This window comes from Camelina sativa, chromosome 7 (genome assembly GCF_030686135.1).
Source record: "Camelina sativa cultivar CO46 ecotype springtype chromosome 7, ASM3068613v1".
NCBI classification, from domain to species: domain Eukaryota; kingdom Viridiplantae; phylum Streptophyta; class Magnoliopsida; order Brassicales; family Brassicaceae; genus Camelina; species Camelina sativa.
In genome coordinates, this window is record NC_141886.1 from 8,888,722 (window position 1) to 8,912,495 (window position 23,774).

The 23,774-nt window shown below is 35.3% G+C and overlaps 3 protein-coding genes and 1 pseudogene across 3 annotated transcripts; 1 reads left to right on the forward strand and 3 right to left on the reverse strand.

Annotated features, from left to right (window-relative positions):
- Window positions 1–1,388: 1,388 nt before the first annotated feature.
- Window positions 1,389–2,910, reverse strand: LOC104700767 (uncharacterized). The gene is made up of 8 exons (XM_087458373.1): window positions 2,773–2,910; window positions 2,445–2,561; window positions 2,304–2,354; window positions 2,117–2,200; window positions 1,820–1,884; window positions 1,630–1,702; window positions 1,526–1,546; window positions 1,389–1,466 (listed from the first exon to the last, which is right to left on the reverse strand). Exons 1-8 carry the CDS (start codon window positions 2,908–2,910, stop codon window positions 1,389–1,391), a joined length of 627 nt encoding a protein of 208 aa, XP_087314499.1.
- A 648-nt stretch (window positions 2,911–3,558) lies between these two features.
- LOC147941071 (uncharacterized) lies at window positions 3,559–5,730 on the reverse strand. The gene has a single exon (XM_087460217.1). It carries the CDS (start codon window positions 5,497–5,499, stop codon window positions 3,844–3,846), a length of 1,656 nt encoding a protein of 551 aa, XP_087316343.1. The 5' UTR covers window positions 5,500–5,730; the 3' UTR covers window positions 3,559–3,843.
- Window positions 5,731–8,418: 2,688 nt separating this feature from the next.
- On the forward strand, window positions 8,419–9,906 carry LOC104704456 (uncharacterized). Its single transcript, XM_087458374.1, has one exon. It carries the CDS (start codon window positions 8,419–8,421, stop codon window positions 9,904–9,906), a length of 1,488 nt encoding a protein of 495 aa, XP_087314500.1.
- Window positions 9,907–17,946: 8,040 nt separating this feature from the next.
- LOC104704457 (putative cullin-like protein 2) lies at window positions 17,947–19,348 on the reverse strand (annotated as a pseudogene).
- Between the last annotated feature and the right edge of the window lie 4,426 nt (window positions 19,349–23,774).

Here is a 23,774-nt window from a genome sequence, read left to right on the forward strand (position 1 = left end):
AAGAATGATCTCTTTTCTCTTATTGAAGAAACGTTTGGTTTTTTTATGAAGAGAAACATGTTAAGCTTCTCTACCCACGAAACGTTATGAACAATAGCTTAACCTTGTTAACTCCAAATCAAACCTCCATTAATGAACTAATGTTTGATTACAAAGCTCAATATCTCTTAATAAAAGGAACTCTCAACTCTCAGATTACAAAGTGATAGATTGAACAAGTGAAAGATGAAGTCATATCCTCAGCATACCTTCGGATCTTCCTTTCCCATACGTTAGTCTCATAGCGACTAATCCCTCACAACATTCATCATGCCCCTTTGTGATGCGTCTCCTCTTTATGTATAGACACCATGTGATGCTAACACACCCTTAACCCGTCTCACGTGTTGAGTCCTTTGTCATCTTCTGGTTCTCCTCTCCACACGTACATGACTGATCCTTATATGCCTTGCCATCAGCCTTTCTTCTTCTGAAAAACACGCGCTGCACCTTATCAAAACAAAACACAAACAAGAGAGGAAAGAGAGAGTAATGTTCTCTTTGTCTTCGTTAAACAGAGGAACAAAACAGAGAGAATGAGTGTGAGGAAAAACTGACCTCCAAAGTGAAAATGGGGTCAAAAGTTCAACATGGTATCAGAGCTTGAGTATCCTTGGAGCCTGCACAAATAAAAAAAAAAAGAAAGGTGAGGCCACGAGGAGAAGATGTCATGGACAAAGAAGAGTCCACAAAGTGAGAACAGTATGAGAAAGACTGAAGAAGAAGAGAATACAATCTCAGGAAGAAAAAACTAAAACTCTTTCCCAATCGAAACGAAAGGGAAATTAAAAAACTCTTTCCCAATCGAAACGAAAGGGAAATACAAAACGAAACCAAGGTAGTAATCTTACTTCTTTGGGAGTTTTGATATAGACACTGCATGAACATTTCGTGATCTTTTTTTTTGCTTCTAACCATTTCAGAATCGAGCGGACCTCTTATGAAGGTCTCCCATGAATATTTGGCTAGCTCTTACCACACTTGAATTATTTCTGGATTCACATTGGTATCTTCCTACCTGAAGAAGGCTGAACCGGGCGGAAAGATGGTGAGCACTATTAAGTCATGCCTCGTTGTTTTCAGATTAAGTTCATGGTGCAACCACTCTGAATTGTCTGTCTCTGCCTTCTACTGATTTAGAAATGATCTGATGCTTTTCAGGTAAAGACTGTTATAATTGGTCTTGGAGCAGGGTTACTTCCGATGTTCCTCCATGGATGCTTGCCATTTTCCGATATTGAGGTAATTTTCGTTTAAAAGGATTGATCAGGGTGAGTTTTTTCGATTGGCACTTATCTCCTTCTACCATCCTCCAAAGGGCTCGAACAGTGGAGGATGGTAGAAGGAGATTAGCCTTCAGGATTACTAGGAGTGCTTTCATAAACCACATCTTCAACGACCACTTTTCCAGTCAAGGAAGATGTAACCTACAATCGAAATAAACAGCAAGAAACAAAAAAGATCAGCATAACTACTAGAGTTTTACCAATAACGAAACAATGACGATCTGCAAAAGTCAAGAAATGAAGCAACAACAGATAACAGCTTTTTAAGTGATTAATTGCATATATCTATTAGTAGTAATAATACCTCATGGACAGTATCACGCTTTTTGATCCCATCACTTGCCATCATATATACCTGTAGCACCAGTTCAATACAGCTAAAAATAAACAAGCGATAATGGGGAATATAGTATGAGTTAGGATTGTAAAACAATTAAGAAAAACTGTTACATCAAGATATGGAAAGTATATAGAAATAAGAACTATAAACATACGGTATACGAGCTTCTTCATCATCATTTCTAGGAGCTAGTTGTGTCACCATGGGAGATAAATCATTCTGAAGTGAAAAAATTTACAAGGGAAAACTAATCAATAAGTAGACAACATAACGAATCAGACAATGAAAAATGCAGACTGTACCTATATATCCTCCATGGTGGCGCCACTATGGCTACTGTCGAGAAAAACCTTACACAAGGAAATTTAAGATTTGTTTACGTTCTCATGCTGCGAGCAGATGAAGGAAAAAACATGGTGAATATGAAGAGGCTTTAGCATATATAGCTTACCATTATGAGACGAGCGGCCTGAGAACTCTCGACAACCTGCCACTGTCCTTCCTCTGAACAGAACAGCCACTCATGAGCACGAGTCTATAATTTAACACTCCTTTTAATTGTTCAAACAAATTTAAACTTAACATCCACATCACTTTTAGCGAAAATTTTAAGGATTTATGGTCTTGAAAAAGCTTACCTTGGGGACAAGAAAAACACCACAATGATACACAAATGGCTCAGTTTGCTTCTGAGCATCAAGAAGCACGGCTCTATAACTCAAATTGCTTCCTTGGCCACCCAAAGTAAAATTTATACGGCGACCTCCCGTAAACTATGCCAAATCTCCTTTATCACCAACTTTTAAATCTACATGAGAATACAATAAGTCTGAGCCATTATTCCAGTCTCTACGTATTTGGTTCTCACTCTCCAGGGCTTCACGCATACCAGAACCCTACAATATCATTCAGAATCGTATATTAAAGTATAGACATAAGAAGAATTTAAGAGCTAGGAAAATTGATATATGAAGTGAACAGTGGTTTCTATTAACAGTAGATACATAAAGATATATACAAAGATAATTGTTAACGGGAAGAAATCATCTCATCTCTAAACAAAAATTTCGTATAATTGGATGAAACTCAAGTTCAAAACAGAATTACCTGATTATCGTTGCGACCAATAGATAAAAGATCGAAAGAAGAGGTTATATCGTGCAGTAAAACGGAATTATCCTTTTCAGCCACCACCATAAACGTCTTATGATTCGAGCGTTTTTGAGAGATTGAATGAACAGTCATCTTCCAGCACCTTTGTTTCTGTTATCATTAGGTGAACTACTTCATAGCTATCGTTTTCATCTTCCAACCAAAGCGAAGTTTTGAAAAGAGCAATGCTGTAAAAACACAAAGAATTTAAACTAGCCAGAGACTATACAATGATGAAAACGATAGCTATGAAGTAGTTCGCCTAATGATAACAGAAACAAAGGTGCTGGAAGTACCTAAGACATGTGTTTCAAATAAATTGTTGTAGTTTGTTAGATAGACATTAAACACTAACAGGTCCAGCAAGAGAAAGTGTGTTTTGTTAGTAAAGGACAAGTAGAATAATTGTTGTAGTTGTTAGTCTAAAGAGTTGTTGCTAGTGTTGTTGATGTAAGTGTACCTAGGAGTATGGTGTAGTGTACTAGTCATCATGATTAGGTCTAAGTATGCAACTGTAGCAAGTGGAGAACCACTATATGTATGTGTGTCTTGTGTTTGTAAGAAATCTATCCTTGGATCCAATATCAAAATGTAGACAATTAAAGTTTCTCTCTTCTCTCTTAGTAAAGAAACATTTGGTGTGAAGAGAAACAAACACAAGAGAGAGAGAGAGAGAGTAACTCTGCTTCTGTTAAAAACAGAGAATAGAAACAGAGCATAAGAGAGTGTGAGAGAGCTAACTGACCTCAAAGTAGTGATTAGTGCATAATGCATAACCTGAATGTCAATTGCAGAGATGACATATATAGTGATCGAGGGGGGGGGGGGGGGGGGGGGGGTGGTTCATTCACATATTCATCAAATAATAAACAAGAAGAGAAGAAAAACGTACACAACTTCAGAGACTTCTAACAATGATTAATCCCCAAGAAATATATACAGATCTGGATTACAAAGATTTCAACCACTAGTGATCATACCCTTACAATTATAATCTTGACGACGGCCAAAAATCAGTGGCTCCTCCTAGCCAGGAAATAGTGTTGAAGCAAAATGCAAATCTATCCGAGAAAGTTCATCCGACGCACCTTCGTTGGCACAAACCTCCAAACTATATGTTGTTGTCGGTATTAGATCCATCGGAAGACTGTCCCCGCCAGATGACCCTGACGAATCGAGCATAGAAGAATCCGAAACACCATCATCATCATCATCATCATCATAAGAAGCCATCTCCAAAGAAAGAGAAGACAAACGTAACTCTGATTGATTTTGCTGGTCGGAAGGTATTACTTCCTTTTCACAACCACCACCGAACTTGTTTGGATCATTATCACAAGGAGCCATCTCCAAAGAAAGAGAAGACGAACCTAACTCTGATTGATTTTGCAGGTCGGAAGGTATTACTTCCATTTCACAACAAGGGTTCATGTTATCAGTGGCCGGCATTGAATCAACAGGATAATAATCACCGCAAGATAACCCTAACGTGAGAGGATTGAGCACAGAAGAATCCGAAACACCAGCATCCCTAGGCTTGTGCGTGGAGCTGCTTCTTCCTATTATACTCATCTTTTTCTGCTTGATCCCAAGTAAGTGCGAGTCAAGGTTGACGAGATGGTTCCTCAACTCGTCACCCGACAAACCCTTGAGCATTGGGAGGCCGTAGAGATCGCTGGCATGATTCTTCCTCTTCAGATCACTTAAACCATTGAATTTGGCTACTATCTCTGGTATGGCTTGTGGGTTCTCTTCCGGCTCAGGCCAGACATGGAGATCATTGTCGGGGCCGTAACAAATGAAACCGACAGAGTTGCCACAAAGAACAGAGAGCTCTGTTGCTTTTTTCTTAAAAGTAGGAAATATCTGTTTAAAAAAGTTCCTCTTCGCCCTCTTCAAATCATCATCATCATCATCATCATCACCACAGGACTTGCTTGGAGAAGATGAGCGTAACAGTGATTGATTTTGCTGGTGGGAAGGTATTACTTGATTCTCGCAACGAGGGTTCATGTGATCAGTGGCCGGCAGTGGATCCACCGGAGAATAATCGCCGCAAGATAACCCTAACGTGAGAGGAGGATTGTGCAGAGAAGAATCAGAAACACTACAAACCTTGGAAGCAGCAGCACTAGATCCCAAATTGTTAACAGTTTCGTGATCCCTAAACCCTAATTGATCATCGGACAAAGCCGCCGCCTCCTTGCGGTTTGAGATGATGGCGGCGGCGTTGTTGTCTGAAACCCTAAGATGATCATCATTGGGCGGCTTCTTCGAGATTCCTCTTTTTGTTAATAAACTCATCTTTTTCTGCTTGATCCCAACTGATTGGGAGTTAAGCTTAGCGAGATGTCTAAGCAATTCTTCATTTGACAAACCCTTGAGATGTGGCAAGTCGAAGAGATCCGAGGCGTGACTCATCCTCATGTGGTCGCTCAACGAATTGAATTTTCCAACAATCTCCGGTAACGCTTGTGGGTTATCTTGAGGATCAGGCCAGACATGGAGATCGTTGTCGGGACCGTGACAGATGAAGCCAACAGAGTTGCCGCAAAGAACAGAGAGCTCTATGGCTTTCTTCTTAAAAGTAGGAAATTTCTGTTTGAAAAGGTACTTCTTCGTCTTCAAATCATCATCGCCATCGCCACCACACTTGGATGGATTTTTATCACAAGGAGCCATCCACAAAATCAAGTAGATCTATAAAAGTTTCAATCGGAGTAGAAAGAGAGAGAGAGAGAACGAATGAGAGTAATGTAAATAAATAAATAAATAATGATGGGAAGTGATAAAAAGACTCTGTAATATATTTATATAGAGACTCTGCAAGATCAACGGCCATAAATGCTACAACGTTTTCCTTTTTTTTCATAGCTAAAGATTCTCTGATTTTCCATTGGAATTACGAATTGTTTCTACGTTTTCCTTTTCTTCATAGCTAAGAATCTAATATTTCCTCATTTTCCATAGGAATAACGACGACGTTGGTACGTTTTCCTTTTCAGCTTGGAACTTTTTTTTTTTTCTTTCTAATATGAATTCTTAGACATTATTGTATAGTTTTCTCTAATCTCCAAAAAATAATAATGGAAAATTGCAAATCTTAGCTGATATCTAGGAAATATTAGAAAATCTTAGCTAATTATTTCTTCATTTTTATTTTTCACCAACACAGCTAATTTCTATATTTATAAATTTGTGAAGATACATTATTGTATAATTTTCTCTAATCACCAAAATCTTAGAAATCTGGAAATCTTATCTGATTCCTAAGCAATATTTGAAACAAATATTGAAAATTTGTTATGAAATAACCACACCTAAACACCAAACGAAGATCCTAAGTAGCACTGAAACGGGTACGAAGTCAAGAAATGGGGACGGGAACGGGAACCGAAAACGGCAAACTTAACTCCCAATCAAGAAATGGCAAACTTAACTCCCAAAACTGAAACGGGTACGGAGTCAAGAAATGGATACGGAGACGGCATGGGTATGTCAATAAAAATACCTATAGGACACAAATATTTAAGAAACCACACATATATAAGACTCTACATAAAAAATACAAGTATGTATTAATATCCTCTGTACTTGTGTATATGCTCAAGACTTATTCTAGCTTAAGTTTCATCGTTATCCATCAAACAGTAAACTCTAAACATATTTGAAGTAAAAGAGATGAGGACTAAACAGAGGATATAGGAAACAATGAACATGTATAGTAATGTCAAATCTTAAGAAATCAAAGTTAAATGATATTTCCTATTCTTTTATGTTTTATTTGGAGGAAAAATAAGTGAATAAGTCGTCGAAACGTTTCAGAAACGTTTCTAAAACCCTATTACCGCCGTCCCCAAAACTGCCGCCGTCCCTGTCCTGTTAAAAACGTCTCAGAGACGTTTTTTGCCGTTTCCGTGAAGTCCCCGTACCCGGGACATTTCCAATACGGGAGACGTCATAAAACTGCCGTCCCCGTGCATCATAGCAAAGATCCAATGTTCAATACAAACAAGGAATCCTCTAATTCATCTTGTAAGAGCCTAGTGTTGATCCCTATAGAGGACCATGGAGTACTTAATTAGTGTTGATCTAACTTCTAAGGCACATACATACAAATATTCAGTGTTAGCCTAGTCTACTTCTTTTTCATCTTCATAACAAGTTTTAAAAAGCAGTACAAACTAAAAATAGTGTCTCAGTCGAGGTACAGATACCTGGACATATCAGTTTGTGAACTATATGACTACAGAAACATGTGATCAGAATCATGGATTTATCGTTTGCTGATTTTGATCTTACCCAAAGATTGAGGCAAACATTGGTGTCAAGAAGGTGAGTGAGCTGAGTTTAGTTAGGCTTCCTGCAAAAAAAAATATGACATCATTACATCATGAGAGATCTCAAACCCGAAGCAGCGAAAGTCTCTCGAGAAAGGGCAGTGATATAGAACTTTTAGTAGCGCTGTAGAAGTAAACACCGTAGCTAACTGCGCTGCCAAAAATAGATGTGTAAAGAAGTGCTATGACATCATTTTTGGATAAGTCTTGAAGACTGCCGCTAAAAACTGGGTCATGGTTTAAACGGAAACGGCCAAAAGAGGAAGGCCACCAATAAATAATCATATGCTGCAGATAAATTTTGAAACAATTTAGTTTGGTTAAGTTCTTGTAAGAACTCTAAGACATAAGCCATTGAAGAGAAATGAGGACAAGTAAGGTTTGAAAGGACCGAGGATCAAGTATCATTACCCAACCGGTAGCCATAATTGGATCCTAGTATATTGAGACCCATCGAACCATCACAGTGCCAATAGCCATCTACTATCTATGGTGAAGAACAAGCCATGATGAACCAAGCTATATTCCAACACTGAATCCGTCGAATGATTCTTCGCTTGTTCTTGGATCAGTTAGCTCTGGCTAATCAAAGAATCTGTTTTAGACGCATCTACGTTGAATCCAAACACTGCCCCCACATCTGAGAACTGTTAACAATCACTAGACTTTGCAACTTGTACCAAATCATTATTCACCTTCTTAACCTCATTTACTAGCAAATGTGATTCACTGAGACATTGCTCTTCATCATTATCAGTTTCACCATTCTCTAATTCACAACCAATTTGATATAGCAAATATGGGATTAGGCGCACGTGGTCAAAAGGGTAAGAAGCATGGTTGTGTGGCACGTGAAAAGCGTGAAGAAGGAATAAAAAGTAGACGTTGGATGACGGTTTAAGGTTGTCAACGTCACAGAAATAAAGGGGAGGGCGTTAACGGTGTTTGTCGGACGTTTGTCTGGGTCGTTAGCCGACGTAGCAGCCTATATGAGCATTTGTTAGCTCCTCGTTTATTATTATGCAAAAAGTAGAACTTGCAATCATCTAGAATTCTCTAGAGTTATCTTTCCTCATTGTTTGCTGGAGATCTCTCGTGAGGCTCATGCAGGTGGGATGATAATGCTGCATTTCCAGTGAACGTTGTGTTATTTGTATTCCGATATCTATTTATAAAGAACTCTGTTTTGTTTTCCTCTGTATCTATTTGAGTTACTGATTTACATTATCATTGGTATTAGAGCTAAGCTATCCTCAGAACGATGGTTGGAACTCGATCTCAGCCGAATAGGGTGGAAGATGGTTCATCGGTGGAATTTTCTGAAGCGAAGACGGTGGACGAAGCTCCGATGGTGCAGATCCTTAACCGGACGGAAGCGTTAGAGTTGGCGATCGCTGAACATAATAAGAAGATAGATCGGAACATTACTGACATGTTCGACATGATTAAGATGATCCCGAAACAGACGGTGTACAACAACGATCAGAAAAATAGTGGAAAGGGTCTGATGGCCGTGTCAGCAACGCCAGGCTCATCTGCAGGTTACTCTGATCAACAAGGTGGTCGATCTGCAGGATATGTTGATCAACAACGAAGTGGTGGATCTGGGTTAACTGGTCAATATCACGGTGTCGCTAGACTGGGTAAGGTTGATTTCCCTCGTTTTGATGGTGTATGGGTTACTGAATGGTTGGGTAAGGTAGAGGACTTTTTCTCTTTGGATGGTACACCCTGTGAATCTAAGGTGAGGATGGCTTCGATACATTTTGACAGTCATGTGGCTACATGGCATCACGCCTTGGTTCAAACACCTATGGGAAGAAGTGTCTTGCGTGATTGGGGTTCATATAAGCTTTTGCTAAAGGAAAGATTTGAAAATGTGATGGAAGATCCCATTGCAGACCTCAAAAATTTACAGGAAACTGATGGGATAGTTGATTACCACCAGAAGTTTGAACTAATTAAGACTAGAGTATCACTCTCTGAGGAGTATTTGGTGAGTGCTTACTTAGCAGGACTCAGGCTGGACACTCAGATGCACATACGCATGTTTCAACCACAGTCTGTGCGGCAATGTTTGGTGTTGGGACGTCTGTATGAAAAAGCTCATCCCCAACACAAGAGTAACACTGGAGGCGGTTATAACTCTAAGCCACACTATAATGGTTCTGCTTCTAAGCATCAGACGTCATTTAAGAAGGATAACTTAGTTGAAGCGTCTAAGCAAGGATTTCAGGCACCTGCTAACAGAAATTTTTTATCTCAAGAAGAAATGAGTGATCGTAGGGCCAAGGGTTTGTGTTTCATTTGTGACGAGAAGTATACACCCGACCACTATCTCAAACATAAAAAATCTCAGGTGTTTATGATAGAAGTAGAGGAAGAGGATGATGAGTATGAAGCAGACGAGACTCAGGAGGAGAAGAATGAAGAGAAAGACAACCCTCGAGTTTCTATCAGTTCTGTATCTGGTGTTTCGGACTACATGACTATGAAGGTTAAGGGAGTTCACAACAAGAAGGATTGTTTATACTACTATACTACTAGACTCCAGATCAACCCACAACTTCATGGATCCACGTACAGTAGAGAAGTTGGGAGTCACTGTGCAATCTGCAGGAGTAACCAGAGTGACAGTTGCAGATGGCAGCAAATTAGGGGTACAAGGACGTGTCTCACAGTTTCAATGGTCGTTTCAGGGTACTCCATTCAAGGATGGCTTTATGCTGATACTGTTAGGGGGTTGTGACATGGTGTTAGGAGCGCAATGGCTAGCTCCCTTAGGAGATATCACCTGGAACTTACAAAAGTTAGAGATGGGATTTTGGTGGAAAAGACAGAAAATGCTACTCCATGGAATCAAACAAGGGGCAATACGAACGGTGAAAGCCACTAAGTTCAACAAAAAGCAAGACGAAGCGGTTCAGATTTCCATGATTTGTGCTCAAGAAGTAGTTCAGCAGGAGGCTGTTATGTTATATGCTGTCGAGATAAGCCAACGGGAAAATGCGAATAACTCTGCAGTTTTAAAGTTGAAGAGCGAATACTCCGACATTTTTGAAGCACCTACTTCACTACCTCCTTTCATAGAAGAACACAATCACAAGATTGTGCTTAAGTCTGGTTCTGATCCAGTCAATCAACGGCCTTACCGTTATGCTACCTATCAAAAGGACGAGATTGATAAAATTGTTAGGGAGCTGCTCTTCGCAGGAACCATTCGTGTTAGCTCGAGTCCATTCTCTTCTCCTCTGGTGTTGGTTAAGAAAAAAGATGGTAATTGGCGACTTTGTGTGGATTACAGAAGATTGAATGGCCTCACAATTAAGAATAGGTTAACTATTCCTCTTATTAAAGACTTGTTGGACGAGCTAGGTGGTTCCGCGGTATTCTCTAAGATCGACCTACGAGCTGGCTACCACCAAGTGCGAATGGAACCTGAGGACATCCACAAAACTGCTTTCAAGTCTCACAACAGGCATTTTGAGTATTTGGTGATGCCTTTCGGCTTAACCAATGCACCTGCGACTTTTCAAGGACTGATGAATGCAGTCTTGAAAGAGTTCTTACGCAAGTTTGTCCTCGTTTTCTTTGATGATATATTGGTCTACAGTTCCACTGTTGAGGATCACATAGTTCATCTCAAGCATGTCTTTCACACGATGCGTCAACATCATTTGTTCGCTAAAGAAAGCAAATGCGCGTTTGCAACAGACCGAGTTGAGTATTTGGGGCATTTTATTGCTGTTGGTGGGGTATCTACAAACCCTAAGGTCAACGCTGTTGCAGACTGGCCAACTCCTTCCAATGTGAAGCAGTTGCACGGGTTTTTTGGTTTTGCGGGCTACTACAGACGCTTTGTCAAAAACTTTGGCACTATAGCTCGGCCATTAACAGTCCTTACCAAGAAAGACGCTTTCCTTTGGTCTCAAGAGGCTTCGGCTGCTTTCAAAAGTTTAAAGGATGCGTTATGTCAAGCTCCTGTGTTAGCATTACCGTTATTTGACAAACCATTTGTGGTGGAAACGGATGCTTGTACAACCGGAATTGGAGCAGTATTAATGCAGGAGGATCACCCCTTGGCGTTCATCAATCGTCACTTAAAAGGTAGACAACTAAACCTTTCTATCTACAAGAAAGAGTTACTCGCTGTGGTATTTGCTGTTCAAAAGTGGCGTCATTACTTGTTACCAAATCATTTTGTGATCAAGACGGATCAACGAAGCTTGAAGTATCTATTGGAGCAAAGGTTGAACACTCCTATTCAGCAACAATAGTTGTCCAAGTTACTTGAGTTTGACTATGAAATCCATTATAAATAGGGAAAAGATAACATTGCAGCTGATGCATTGTCACGATTTGATGGAGCTGAAGTATTGCACATGACGATGTCGGTGTTGGAATGTGACCTTTTGAAAGATATTCAAGCATGTTACAGTCAAGATAAGGAGTTAAGTCAGTTGATTACGGAGTTGCAGGCTAATCCGGAGGCAAAGAAGCATTACTCTTGGGTGCAGTCGGTGCTGCGGAAGAAAAGCAAAATTGTGGTGCCTAATGATCTTAAGCTTCGTGATTCTATCTTACAGTGGATGCACTGCTCAGGTGCAGGAGGACATTCAGGCCGTGATGCGACTTATAAAAAGGTGAAAGGGTTGTTTTTCTGGAAAAGCATGGCATTGGACATTCAAAGTTACATTCGCAGTTGTGCTGTCTGTCAACAATGTAAGTATGATACCTCTGCGTACCCTGGCTTACTACAACCGTTGCCTATCCCAAATGCTATTTGGACCGATCTTTCCATGGATTTTATTGATGGACTTCCACCATCCAATGGCAAGACCGTTATTTTTGTGGTGGTTGACAGACTCACAAAAGCAGCTCATTTCATGGCATTGTCTCACCCTTATACTGCCATGTCTGTGGCTCAAGCATTCATGGATACTGTTTTCAAGCTTCATGGGTGTCCTCAGTCAATAGTAAGTGATAGGGATACAGTATTTGTTAGTAACTTTTGGCAGGAACTCTTTTCACTGCAAGGGGTCGAGTTGAAGTTCTCCAGTGCTTATCACCCACAGAGTGATGGACAAACAGAATTTGTGAATCGCTGCTTGGAGACGTATCTGCGCTGTATGTGTAGTGAGAGACCTCATTTGTGGTCAAGCTGGCTTCCATTGGCAGAATTCTGGTACAACACAAACTTTCATACCTCGACACAGCTCAGTCCTTTCGAAGCTGTTTATGGACAACCGCCACCAATACACCTACCTTATCTTCCTGGTGAATCCAAAGTTGCAATGGTTGCACGGAGTTTTCAGGAACGTGAAAGTATGTTGTTGATTCTTAAGTTTCATCTCCTCAGTGCTCAACATCGAATGAAACAATTCGTTGATTCTCTTCGATCAGAGAGAAGTTTTGATATTGGCGACTCTGTTTTCGTATTGCAGCCTTATCGTCAAGGATCAGTGGTCGTACGGTCAAACCAGAAGCTTGCTCCTAAGTACTATGGGTCGTACAGGGTTGTTGAACGTTGTGGTCAAGTTGCTTATAAACTGCTCTTGCCTGAGGGTTCTCTCATCCATCCTGTCTTCCATGTGTCCCAACTCAAAGCAGTGGTTGGTTAAACGTCAAGGAAGGGCCGCTACTAAAGTTCTTGTCCAATGGACCAATGAGACTGAAGATGAAGCAACCTGGGAGTTTTTGTATGATCTGCAGCACAAATTTTCGACTTTTGAACCTTGTGGTCAAGGTTCTTCGACGGGGGAGCTTTGATATAGCAAATATGGGATTAGGCGCACGTGGTCAAAAGGGTAAGAAGCAGGGTTGTGTGGCGCGTGAAGAGCGTGAAGAAGGAATAAAAAGTAGACGTTGGATGATGGTTTAAGGTTGTCAACGTCACGGAAATAAAGGGGAGGGCATTAACGGTGTTTGTCGGACGTTTGTCTGGGTCGTTAGCCGACATAGCAGCCTATATGAGCATTTGTTAGCTCCTCGTTTATTATTATGCAAAAAGTAGAACTTGTTATCATCTAGAATTCTCTAGAGTTATCTTTCCTCATCGTTTGCTGGAGATCTCTCGTGAGGCTCTTGCAGGTGGGATGATAATGTTGCGTTTCCAGTGAACGTTGTGTTATTTGTATTCGGATATCTATTTATAAAGAACTCTGTTTCGTTTTCCTCTGTTTCTATTTGAGTTACTGATTTACGTTATCACAATTGAATTCAACAACGACCTATCACTCGATATATCAATCCCAATTTCTTCCACCATCGAATTAGAGAGATGATCTCCACTATCAATCATGAGAATACCTGAATTCTTGTGCTGTAGATATAATGATTGGGAGTTTCTGGCTCTTCGCAAAAGACACACAGCCCTTTCAACCATCTCTCATCAATCTCTTTACACAAGATTCTCTTGTGTCGGCTCGTACACTGACTAAACTTAACTTCTATAGTTCCATGTTCGGTTTTGTTTGTTCATCTCATAACATTTTTAAGATTTACTAGCATTGTAGAATGGTTGGTTTAAGGATGACACACCATTCGTTTTTTTTTCTGTTCTTAACTATATATCTGATACCATCATATGTGTTGCTGGTCTCTCTGAAGCTTTATGATCAGCATAAGATGATTTTTGACTTGTTTGAAAATCAACTGACTGAAGAGTTTGGTGTTACAATTGATTTTTTTTCCCAGTTCTGCTTTGTGGTTTTAGCTAACCTTTGCCTCTAGTGTATTCTTATGAGAAGGAAATAAGAGTTATGGCTTTTTCCATATAAATGGAAATTGTGCTTGCCTCCTTTGTATCTATACAGCTTCTGTATGATTCCATGGCTTACTATTCTTCTAATAACTCCTTTAAGACGCACTAAATCAGAATATAGCCGTTGGGGATAGGCTGTGAATGCTCTCGGGTCCAGACATGGTAAGTCTTGGAGTGTGGGTGGGTAAGATTGGATCCGCCTGATCCAATGGTCATTTCTGTACTTGAAAAATCCCTCAATATTCTCCAGTTGATGTAGAAAATCCCCTGGTCGCCACACATACGTTTGGTAAGAACCAAAGTTGGAAAACTCCAAATAAGGCGAGTGTAGAAACCATTGGTTTAGAAATTGAATAACTTCTAAACCAAAATTGATTTTGTCTTGATTCCAACTCGACGTGTGCCTCTGATGGGTCAAGAATCTAGAACAAGTCGTTTTGTAGCTTTAACTCCTAGTAGTTGGGCTGATATGCTTCAAGAAAGGCACATATTTCTTTGGTACCCTCGGGCTGGTTCTCTCCAAAGGTATTGGTCGTCTTATTGGTGTTCCCTTCCTGTTCTTTGGTTGATGATGATCATTTGATGTCCCCATCACCATTGGATAGATATATATTAATTTACCATTGTTTCTTGACATGAGTTCCAATGCACCTAACTGCTAAACCAATCTAAATACTATAAATATCAAGTATATTTCCAACCATTTCAACAGAAGAAGAGGCAGGCAAAAAAAAAAAAATCCTCACAATCTAAACGATTAAAATATATGAATTCAGTTATGCTTTTGCAATGATCATATGCTCCAAAAGTCTGCTAGTTTGATTAAAGAAAGGATTGCTTAAGCGAGACGGACCAGACATATCATCTATCCCGAGGGAAATGAAACTATACAAAGCGAGTATCAAACTAGAGGTCATAGAAAACTAGAATTAGTTGATAAGAAGGTAATTTATATAATAATAAAAATCTAAAAAAATGCCAACAACAGTTACGATTTTTCGTCGTACCATTTCGTAAAATATATATATATTTTTTTTTTTGACAGAAATTTCAACGGTTGCATCTCTTTAAAAAGTTGTGTCTGTTAAATGTAGAGTTGTGTCTCTTACAAACAGTTGTGTCTATTCAAATGTTCACATCTATATAAATTTATATATAAATAAATTCTCATCACTGTATTCAAATTTTCTTTATTTTATATTTTTGACAGAAAATTTCAACGGTTGAGTCTCTCTAAAAAGTTATGTTTGTTAAATGTAGAGTGTCTCTTACAAACAGTTGCGTCTATTCAAATGTTCACATTTTTATAAATTTATATATAAGTGACTTCTCATCATTGTATTCAAAGTTTTTTTTATTTTATATTTTTAACAGAAAAGTTTTACAGTTGCGTATCTCTAAAAAGTTGCGTCTGTTGAATATAGAGTTATGTCTTTTACAATCAGTTGTGTCTATTCAAATGTTTGCATCTTTAGAAATCTATATATAAATAACTTCTCATTATTGTATTCAAATATAATAATAACAATCTGAAAAATGCCAACAACAGTTGCGATTTTTCGTCGTACCTTTTCGTAAAATATACATCTTTTTTGACAGATAATTTCAACGGTTGTATCTCTCTAAGTTGCTTCTGTTAAATGTAGAATTGTGTTTCTTACAAACAGTTGTGTCTATTCAAATGTTCACATCTTTATAAATTTATATAAAAGTGACTTCTCATTATTGTATTCAAATTTTCTTTATTTTATATTTTTGACAGAAAACTTTTACAGTTGCGTCTCTCGATAAAGTTGCGTCTGTTGAATATAGAGTTGTGTTTTTTACAAGCAGATGTGTCTATTCAAATGTTCACATCTTTAGAAATCTATATATAAATAACTTCTCATCATTGTATTCAAATTTTCTTTATATTTGTATTAGTTAAAAGAGAATTTGTTAGAAATGACGTCTCATCACTGTGAGAAATTTATTGCAGTTTGATATACTTTGTTAATCGTTGTAATATTTAATTTTATTCAGTCTCTAGGTATACAACCATCTATTCATCGAGGGTTATCATTATATTGGTATGAATGCAAACCGAAATTTTTGTTTTTAGATGTTAAAAAATGTGGTTCAAGTTGGTTTTTCAGAAAATGAGAGCATATTGGCTCGTATATGTTTGTTTTTTTTTGTCACAAGTATATATATATATATATATATATTTGTCTACTCCATGCTTTTTGATTAGAAAACTAATTGTATTATAGAAAACAATATGGATTTCTATATTTCTATTTTTTTTTAAAATTATCTGATTATGAAATATCAAAAAAAAAATATCACAGTTTGTTCTGTTATATTTTCTACAGTTGGGAATATTCAGTTTATTGGGAGATGGAAAACTGGTGATCAACAGAAAGATTGATGGTTGAGATGATTTTCCAATAAACTATCTTTACGACAAAGACTTATCTACAACTTCATATAGGTTAAGAGAATTTGTATATTTAGTTCTAGTCATAATACACTCAAATTGAAATCTTAACAACAAAAGATACTGAATATGAAATATTATAAAAGTTTGAAAAGGTTTTGGATTCTGACTGCCAAAAAAAAAGAGGAGTGTGTGAGAGCAATGAACCCGACCGTCATGGGCCGACCATCTTCCTTAGACGTGCACATTGTGATGCTACATCATACACCTAAATATTATTGTTCCCTTCTAATATTTATTATATTATTTATTTATGTGTGACTCGGGATAATTTTCTGTTTAGTTATATTCAAATTTGAGAGGATTGGTAATTTTTTTACTGATTGACTGAATAGTAATATTTATATTCATTTTTTATGAAGTAAAATTGATTTTGGAAATAGAAATATGTTTGAGTTATGCTAAAAAGGATTAATATAATTAATCGAAATGAATTTAAACAAATCATTATGTCAATTTAAGAATGGTCCTCAATTAATATTTTTAATATTTGTATTTTGTTATATGATTATTAAAGAAATTTATAGTGTCTTATACAATGTATTCATAATTTTATCATTTAAAACAAAACAAAAAAAAGAAATTTAAAAATATAATTATTTACATATCATTTTTAACAACAAGAGAATAAGTTGTAACGGTTCATAAAATATACAAAAATATGACTGTAAGGTTAAGAAGATAAGACATGACTATAGATTGCATTTATTCATTTTTCAGAAATTAAAAAATATTTTACGAAAAATTTCGACGAAAAGACATAGATAAAATGTTACATTGAAAACACGCGAACGAAAGGTTAAGACGAATAAAAGCGAACGAAATAACATGAATGCAATGTTATCTCATGGCAGTTAATCGTAAAAAGTTGTTTAATTTGATGTGTGTAGCATTGATAATTATTTATTTAATCATATGTGAAGGTAAGATTATTTTAAGAATATTTTTTAATAAAAATATAAAGAATGTTTCAAAAATTTGTATGTTTTTAAATTTTTTTATTAAATAGTTTAGGAATACTAATAGTTTAATAAATGACTTTAATTAAAAAAAATTATAATAAATATTTTACTAAAATGAGTATTCTCGCGATATCGCGGGGGCTCCATACAGTATGTCTAATAACAGATTACCAAACTAGTTTATTTTAATTTATATATATTTGATAATACTTTTATTTTCACCAAACATCCTTAGATTATATCTGTTGAATTTGCTTGTGAAACCAGAGATGAGTTGATGAGGAGACAATACAAAAGAAAATCCTATTGAATTGAGAGAAATTTACGTTGTAGCCTAAACATTAACAATATATATATATATATATAATTACTTCATGAATTAAACTTATATATCTTAAATACTTTTATAACTTAAGCAAGCTTCTCACTTGCACCATCCTTCATTAAGATTTAATCATATGCCTCTTTTTTTTCTTTTTTTTTTTGTGAAAAAATGTTAAATTAGATTCAAAAAGATAATAGCGGTTTTATATAAGTTTGTTTTGAAGAGAAAGAACAAAACAAAATAATAGCTAATTTCCAAAGTCAGAGTCTTGATGCATTCAAGATGTGCACATCATCAAATGCCTTTTTCACGGCCTACAATGGCATTAAAAGAACTATATATTGTCAGTAATATGGGAACAGCAAGAATAAGAAAGCCAAAAACTATATAGTGTATATATGGTCTTTTCAAAAATAAGCTATGATTAATTAATTCAAAAATTAAAATCTCCCAACGTAAAATTATGATTAATTAATTCCAAATAATTAGATCAAAACTAACCTCAACTAGTTTGGGTTCAGTGCTTGAATGAAGGTAGTGAGTGACTCTTTCCCGCTCCTTTTTTTTAAACACTCATCAGACTGCAATGTCAAATTATTGACGTTAGTATATATTATTTACTTTCCTTAAGCGAATCGAAACATAATCGGAGATTGGGAGACACACCTTTAGCTTGTAATCAGAAGATTCCTCCTGGATCCACTTTGAGACCTTGCAAGAATAGTAAGAAGCAGTATCTTAAAGCAAGAACTTTTAAAAATCCTCTTCATATTTTTTCAAAGTTCCCATCCCATTCTCCACATAGATATCTAACACGCTTTTCACTAGTTCCCTATCAATCTCTTCGCCCTCACGTTCTTTATGAATCTGGCAAATACAAAAATTGTTAGATAAAAGCAAAATTTAGGCTGAAACTTAGCTTTCTCATTATAGATACCAATACTTAAAAGTGCTATTACAGCTTCTTTGGCAGTGGAGTGCATCTCGCGATAAACCTGTAGTAAATAATTTGCAAGGACAGTTACAAACTTACAAATACATTTAAGGCAGTACAAGTTTAGGAGCTATAAGGAATGCATGACAAACCAGGCTGCAAAAACATGTCAAGCCAACTTCCCTCAGTGTTGGCAGGGAGCTATTAATAACATAGTATCGGTCAATATAATCGAAGACCTTGCTTAACCATTTGACCAGAATTACATGGTTCTTCCACATCCTAACAAGCTCTCTTAGCATATCTTCGTCATTCTTCTCCCTTAAGGATGGCAACAACTAAACCACACATAGAAAAAAAAAACAAAGATTAAGTTAAAAAAAAAAAAAAGAACATGTAATTTTGGTACTCACCGTTTGGATAGTATAATCTTCAAGTACTTGACGATACTTTTCGTAAAGCTGCGGTGAGTAATCGCTGCGATTCTGGATACACATAGTGTAGATAGTTCTGTGAATTACATAAGAAATTACTGTTAATTGTAGCTACCTGTACGTATATATAAAGCTGTTAACAAACAAACATTACATAAGAAGACCTACGTACGTGTAAAGATTCATATAATGCGTAGGGTTAAGTGTTGGTTCACGCTTTCCTTCTATATTCCTTATAAGCTTGGTAATATCTTTCTGCAAGTAGGACCATCCTTCCTCAAATTTAAGGACCATCCTTCTCGTATCTGTTTCAAACTCTCTTGAGTCAAATTCTTTAATAAAGTAATAGACATAATTTTATGCAATATAATAAAGTTAAGATAATTAAAACATAAGTTAGTTCTTGAGAGGTTGTCATTATCGTTACTTTAGCATCCACATTAACAATACTCGACACTAACCTTATCGCAAACCATTGATTAAAACTAATTAGATTACCAAACTAAAGAACAACGACACAGATGTTATGCCAAGAAAGTAATCAGAAGTAATTAAACACACAGAAGCGGAGGTAACTCGATCAAAATCGTGTAAATAGAGGGTAAAACCTAAGACATCACGCACCTGAAAATTCTGAAGAGTGTCGAATCTGATTTCACCAAGATTAACTATAAGAATCGTGAAGTGCGCGTCCTAGCTAGTAGAATAACAAAAGGTATATTTAGAGCCAACTATGAGAAGGCGGTTTTAATCCTTTTTTTGTTAACTAAATAGGAAAAGGAATTAAAAAAAATTATATTATATATTATTTACATGTTGCTATCTAACCAAAAAAATCATAATAGTTTTTTTTTAACGAACATAATAATTCTTATTTTCAAGTTGTTCTTATTTGCAAAATAATAACTCTACTTTTGTTGGTTTTTGCTCATTGTAAACATGCAATTACAAATTAATAACTCTTCTACAGTAATCATTTAGTCTGTTGTTGTTTTTTGTAAACTATGAGTTGAGAAAATTGATTTTTTTCTTTTTCTAAATCAATTAAATAAGCAGAAGGTTAGGGAAATAGAAATACAATAAGTTGTGTAAAAATATATATTAGTATTAGATAAATGATTAAATAATATTAGGGAGGTGTGTTCAATCTAATATTCCAAAAAATTTGAGTTTTATGAAATTTTAAATGATTTTGATAATTTTAATATATTTTTTTTTGAAAGATAATTTTAGTATATGTCGTCAAGTTGTATGTGTGATTTGGGGGGTTACACTTGGCACAGACATTCTTCTCAGATGAATCCGAATCGATATTGAATATTTTCCAAACATCGTGATCTCCAAATATAAATGAATATTTTTTTCTAGTTAGAGTTTTTTTTTCTTTTCTAAACGAATATACTAATAACTAATAACTAATAGTTTAATCGATCGTGTATATTTAAATTACTACGAAGATAAAGTTTCTTCTATGTATTGTAAAATATACTACATTTTTTACTTTCGGTTGTTTTTCTTAAATACTAAAACTTTATCGTATCGCCAGTGAATATCTTCCATATACTCAAATTACAGTATATTGGATTTTCATTGTAGTCAATATATAACATGTTACATATTTTGTCGTCTAAGCATGTGAATGTGATCTGGTGGGGTCATTTACCAAAATTTTCAGACTGTTATTCGTGTTTCTCTTTTTGGACGTTTTCGTATTATCATTTGCAACCTCGCGTAATCAGGACCAACAAAAACTAAATATATAACATAGTTGTAATAAAAAAAAAAAAAAAAAAAAAAGCAAAATAACCCCAAACGGATATGTGTACCTAACCTCAAACTCCTGTTTTAAAAATCCCCGCCTAGCACCAATTAAGCCCCGTAAAATCGATAGGTCCACCCTTTTCGCTTCGATTAATGACTAATCCCCGCCTAGCATCGATTATCCAATTATACTTGTCTAATTTGATTATAACCAGTTTAATCTGATAACTTCCCGCTTAATTTTGTATATAATAATTATTTTTAAAGCTAAATATAAATCAAATATGTATTTTTTTGTTATTTAGACATTTAAATTAAGAGTTTATGATGTTTTACAATAAATAATATACAAACTTTTAATGAAAATCATAAAAAAAAAATTTAAGATTACGTTTTTATGTGTTTACCATAATGTTAAAGACAATTCTATAGTTTTCTATTTTATTTGATATTTTTATTTTAACATTAACATAATTATACATATATTTAATACTACAAATTTTTATTTTATTATTAATTTAATAAAATAACCTTAAAACTAGTCCCCGATTAATTTCCGTTTAATCTCCAATTTTCTTACTAGGCGCTAGGCCTACCCCGACCGCCCGACTAGCGCTTTGCGATTTCTAAGCCTCAAACGAAGTATCATCGATTCAGCAGTAAGTTTCACCGAGGGTCAACAAATTAACCCCAAACGGATATGTGTATGCTATTGAATGTACATTTTGGTCTTCCTTTCAAGTTTTGACATTTTCTATTCGATTGTAATTAATGAGTTGGTTAGTTTCTTAAGACTATTTATAAGCACATATCTCCCACAAATTCTTCATCTTCTCCTCTCTCTTCAATCTTCATTACACACAGAAGTCATCTCTTTTTGTTTTTGTAAGAAACTATTTCTTTGATCTTTTTTTTTTTTTTTTTTTAATTTACTCTGTCTTAATCTTCTTTCGTTCTTCTCATAGAACACTTTTCCATTTTATGTTGACAAGAAACTAGGGTATCAGCATTTGAGGTTAAACCGTACGTTATTGTATAGTATCTGCGCATAGGTAAAATGCTTATTTCTAATTTGTTCCCATTGACATAGTAGTAATATATCAAGATGTTATTAGGAATTAAGTAATATATATGTATATTCATTATAATAATATATTAAGATGCTATAAATAAGAGGAAAAAGATCATCACTCTTATGATGAGTATATTAACAATATAAACTTTTCTTATTGTGTAAATTAGTCAGGATGGAAGATCATCACTCTTGTCGTGCTAGTGGCAAAAGATCGAAAGGCCCTAATCCAAACACAAATGCTGGGATCGTAAAAGATACAGTGGTAATGTCATAAAATAACATTTTTCTTAAAAAAACAAATATATCATCAACAATTTGACAAAAGAATATAAAAAAACAAATATATCATCAACAAGAGACAAAATAATAAATTTTACCTGTTTCATCAGTTGACGAAGTCGGACGAAAGTTTTGCTAAGGTAAAGCTAGCGATCCAGTTCATGTTAATCTATATTTATTTATTGGTTAAACTTAACTAATTTTAAAGGTTTTCTCTGATTTTAATATTCATGTACACGTATATTCTTGGTTTTTTATTTGCTGATCTTGTCTCGTCAGTTTTGAAGATTTATGAAGATACACTTAGGCCTTGATTGAAAGTGCATAGGAACATTTTCATTTTTATCATCCAATCAACATTTATTAAAAGAGCATATAAAAGAATATTTAGAAGCTGCAAATGCTCTTAGGCCTGAGATTATTATCCGATATCTGCAAATATCCGTATCCGTATCCAAATCTGCTCCGAAAAAACGGATATCCGGACAAACGGATCATACAGATACAAATAGTGAAATAGCAAATAAAAAGATACGGATACGAATACAGATAGTGCTAAATTTTAAAACGGATAACATATATCCGCTTTTTACCAAATATTCTTTATTATATACGGATACAAATTATGCTAAATTTTAAAATGGATATTTGTTTTTTTACGGATATCCGGTATTTATATACGTATATCCGGTATTTATATACGGATATCCGGTATTTTTGTCCAATATACGCGGATAATCGGATTTTTAATGGATATCCGGATTATGAATATCCGAAATTTTCGGATACAAATACGAATAATAAATTACGTATAAAACGGATACGGATACGGATGCGGATATCCCAAAAGAGCGGATATCCGCTCCGTTAACAGGGCTAGATGCTCTTATATGCTCTATTCCTATATGTTCTTAATTGATTCATTTGCCAAGCATTACATCTAATAATATTAATATATGTTAAAATAATAATATATAATTAATTTATCTTGTAAAAATATAAAAAATGATGATTTCATAAAACATAAATTTATTTGTTATAAGATAATATTTATTAATAACATATTAATGTTATTTTTAAAAGTAATATAATAATTTATTTCATACATAAAAATAATAAAATTTATAATAAAAATGTAGATATAATGTTTATTTGTTATGTTATATATTTAAAATATATATATATATATAGATAAATCTATTATTTTTATTAAATGTGTGCAAATATATTAAAAATATTATATAGCAATCAGTGAATATATATATATATATATTTAGTGAAACATATTTAAATTAAATATATTTAGTTGATATAATATATAATATATAATCATTTACTGCTCCACCAATCAATTAAATATGTTAAATCAGAGCATACAGCTTACGCAGCTTACTGCTAATGCTGCATAATGCTAATGCTCTACTATGTGTTGTTCCAATCAAGCCTTTAAGGTATTATTTGAAGGTGAAGCACAAAGAAAAAAAAATCTTAAAGATATTTAGAAGATTTTATGGGATCAGAAAATTTTGGTTTAACAAGAATAAAGTTAAATGGAATATTTTCTCTTGATTTTAGGAATGTGAGAGGTATGAAATCGTTTAAATA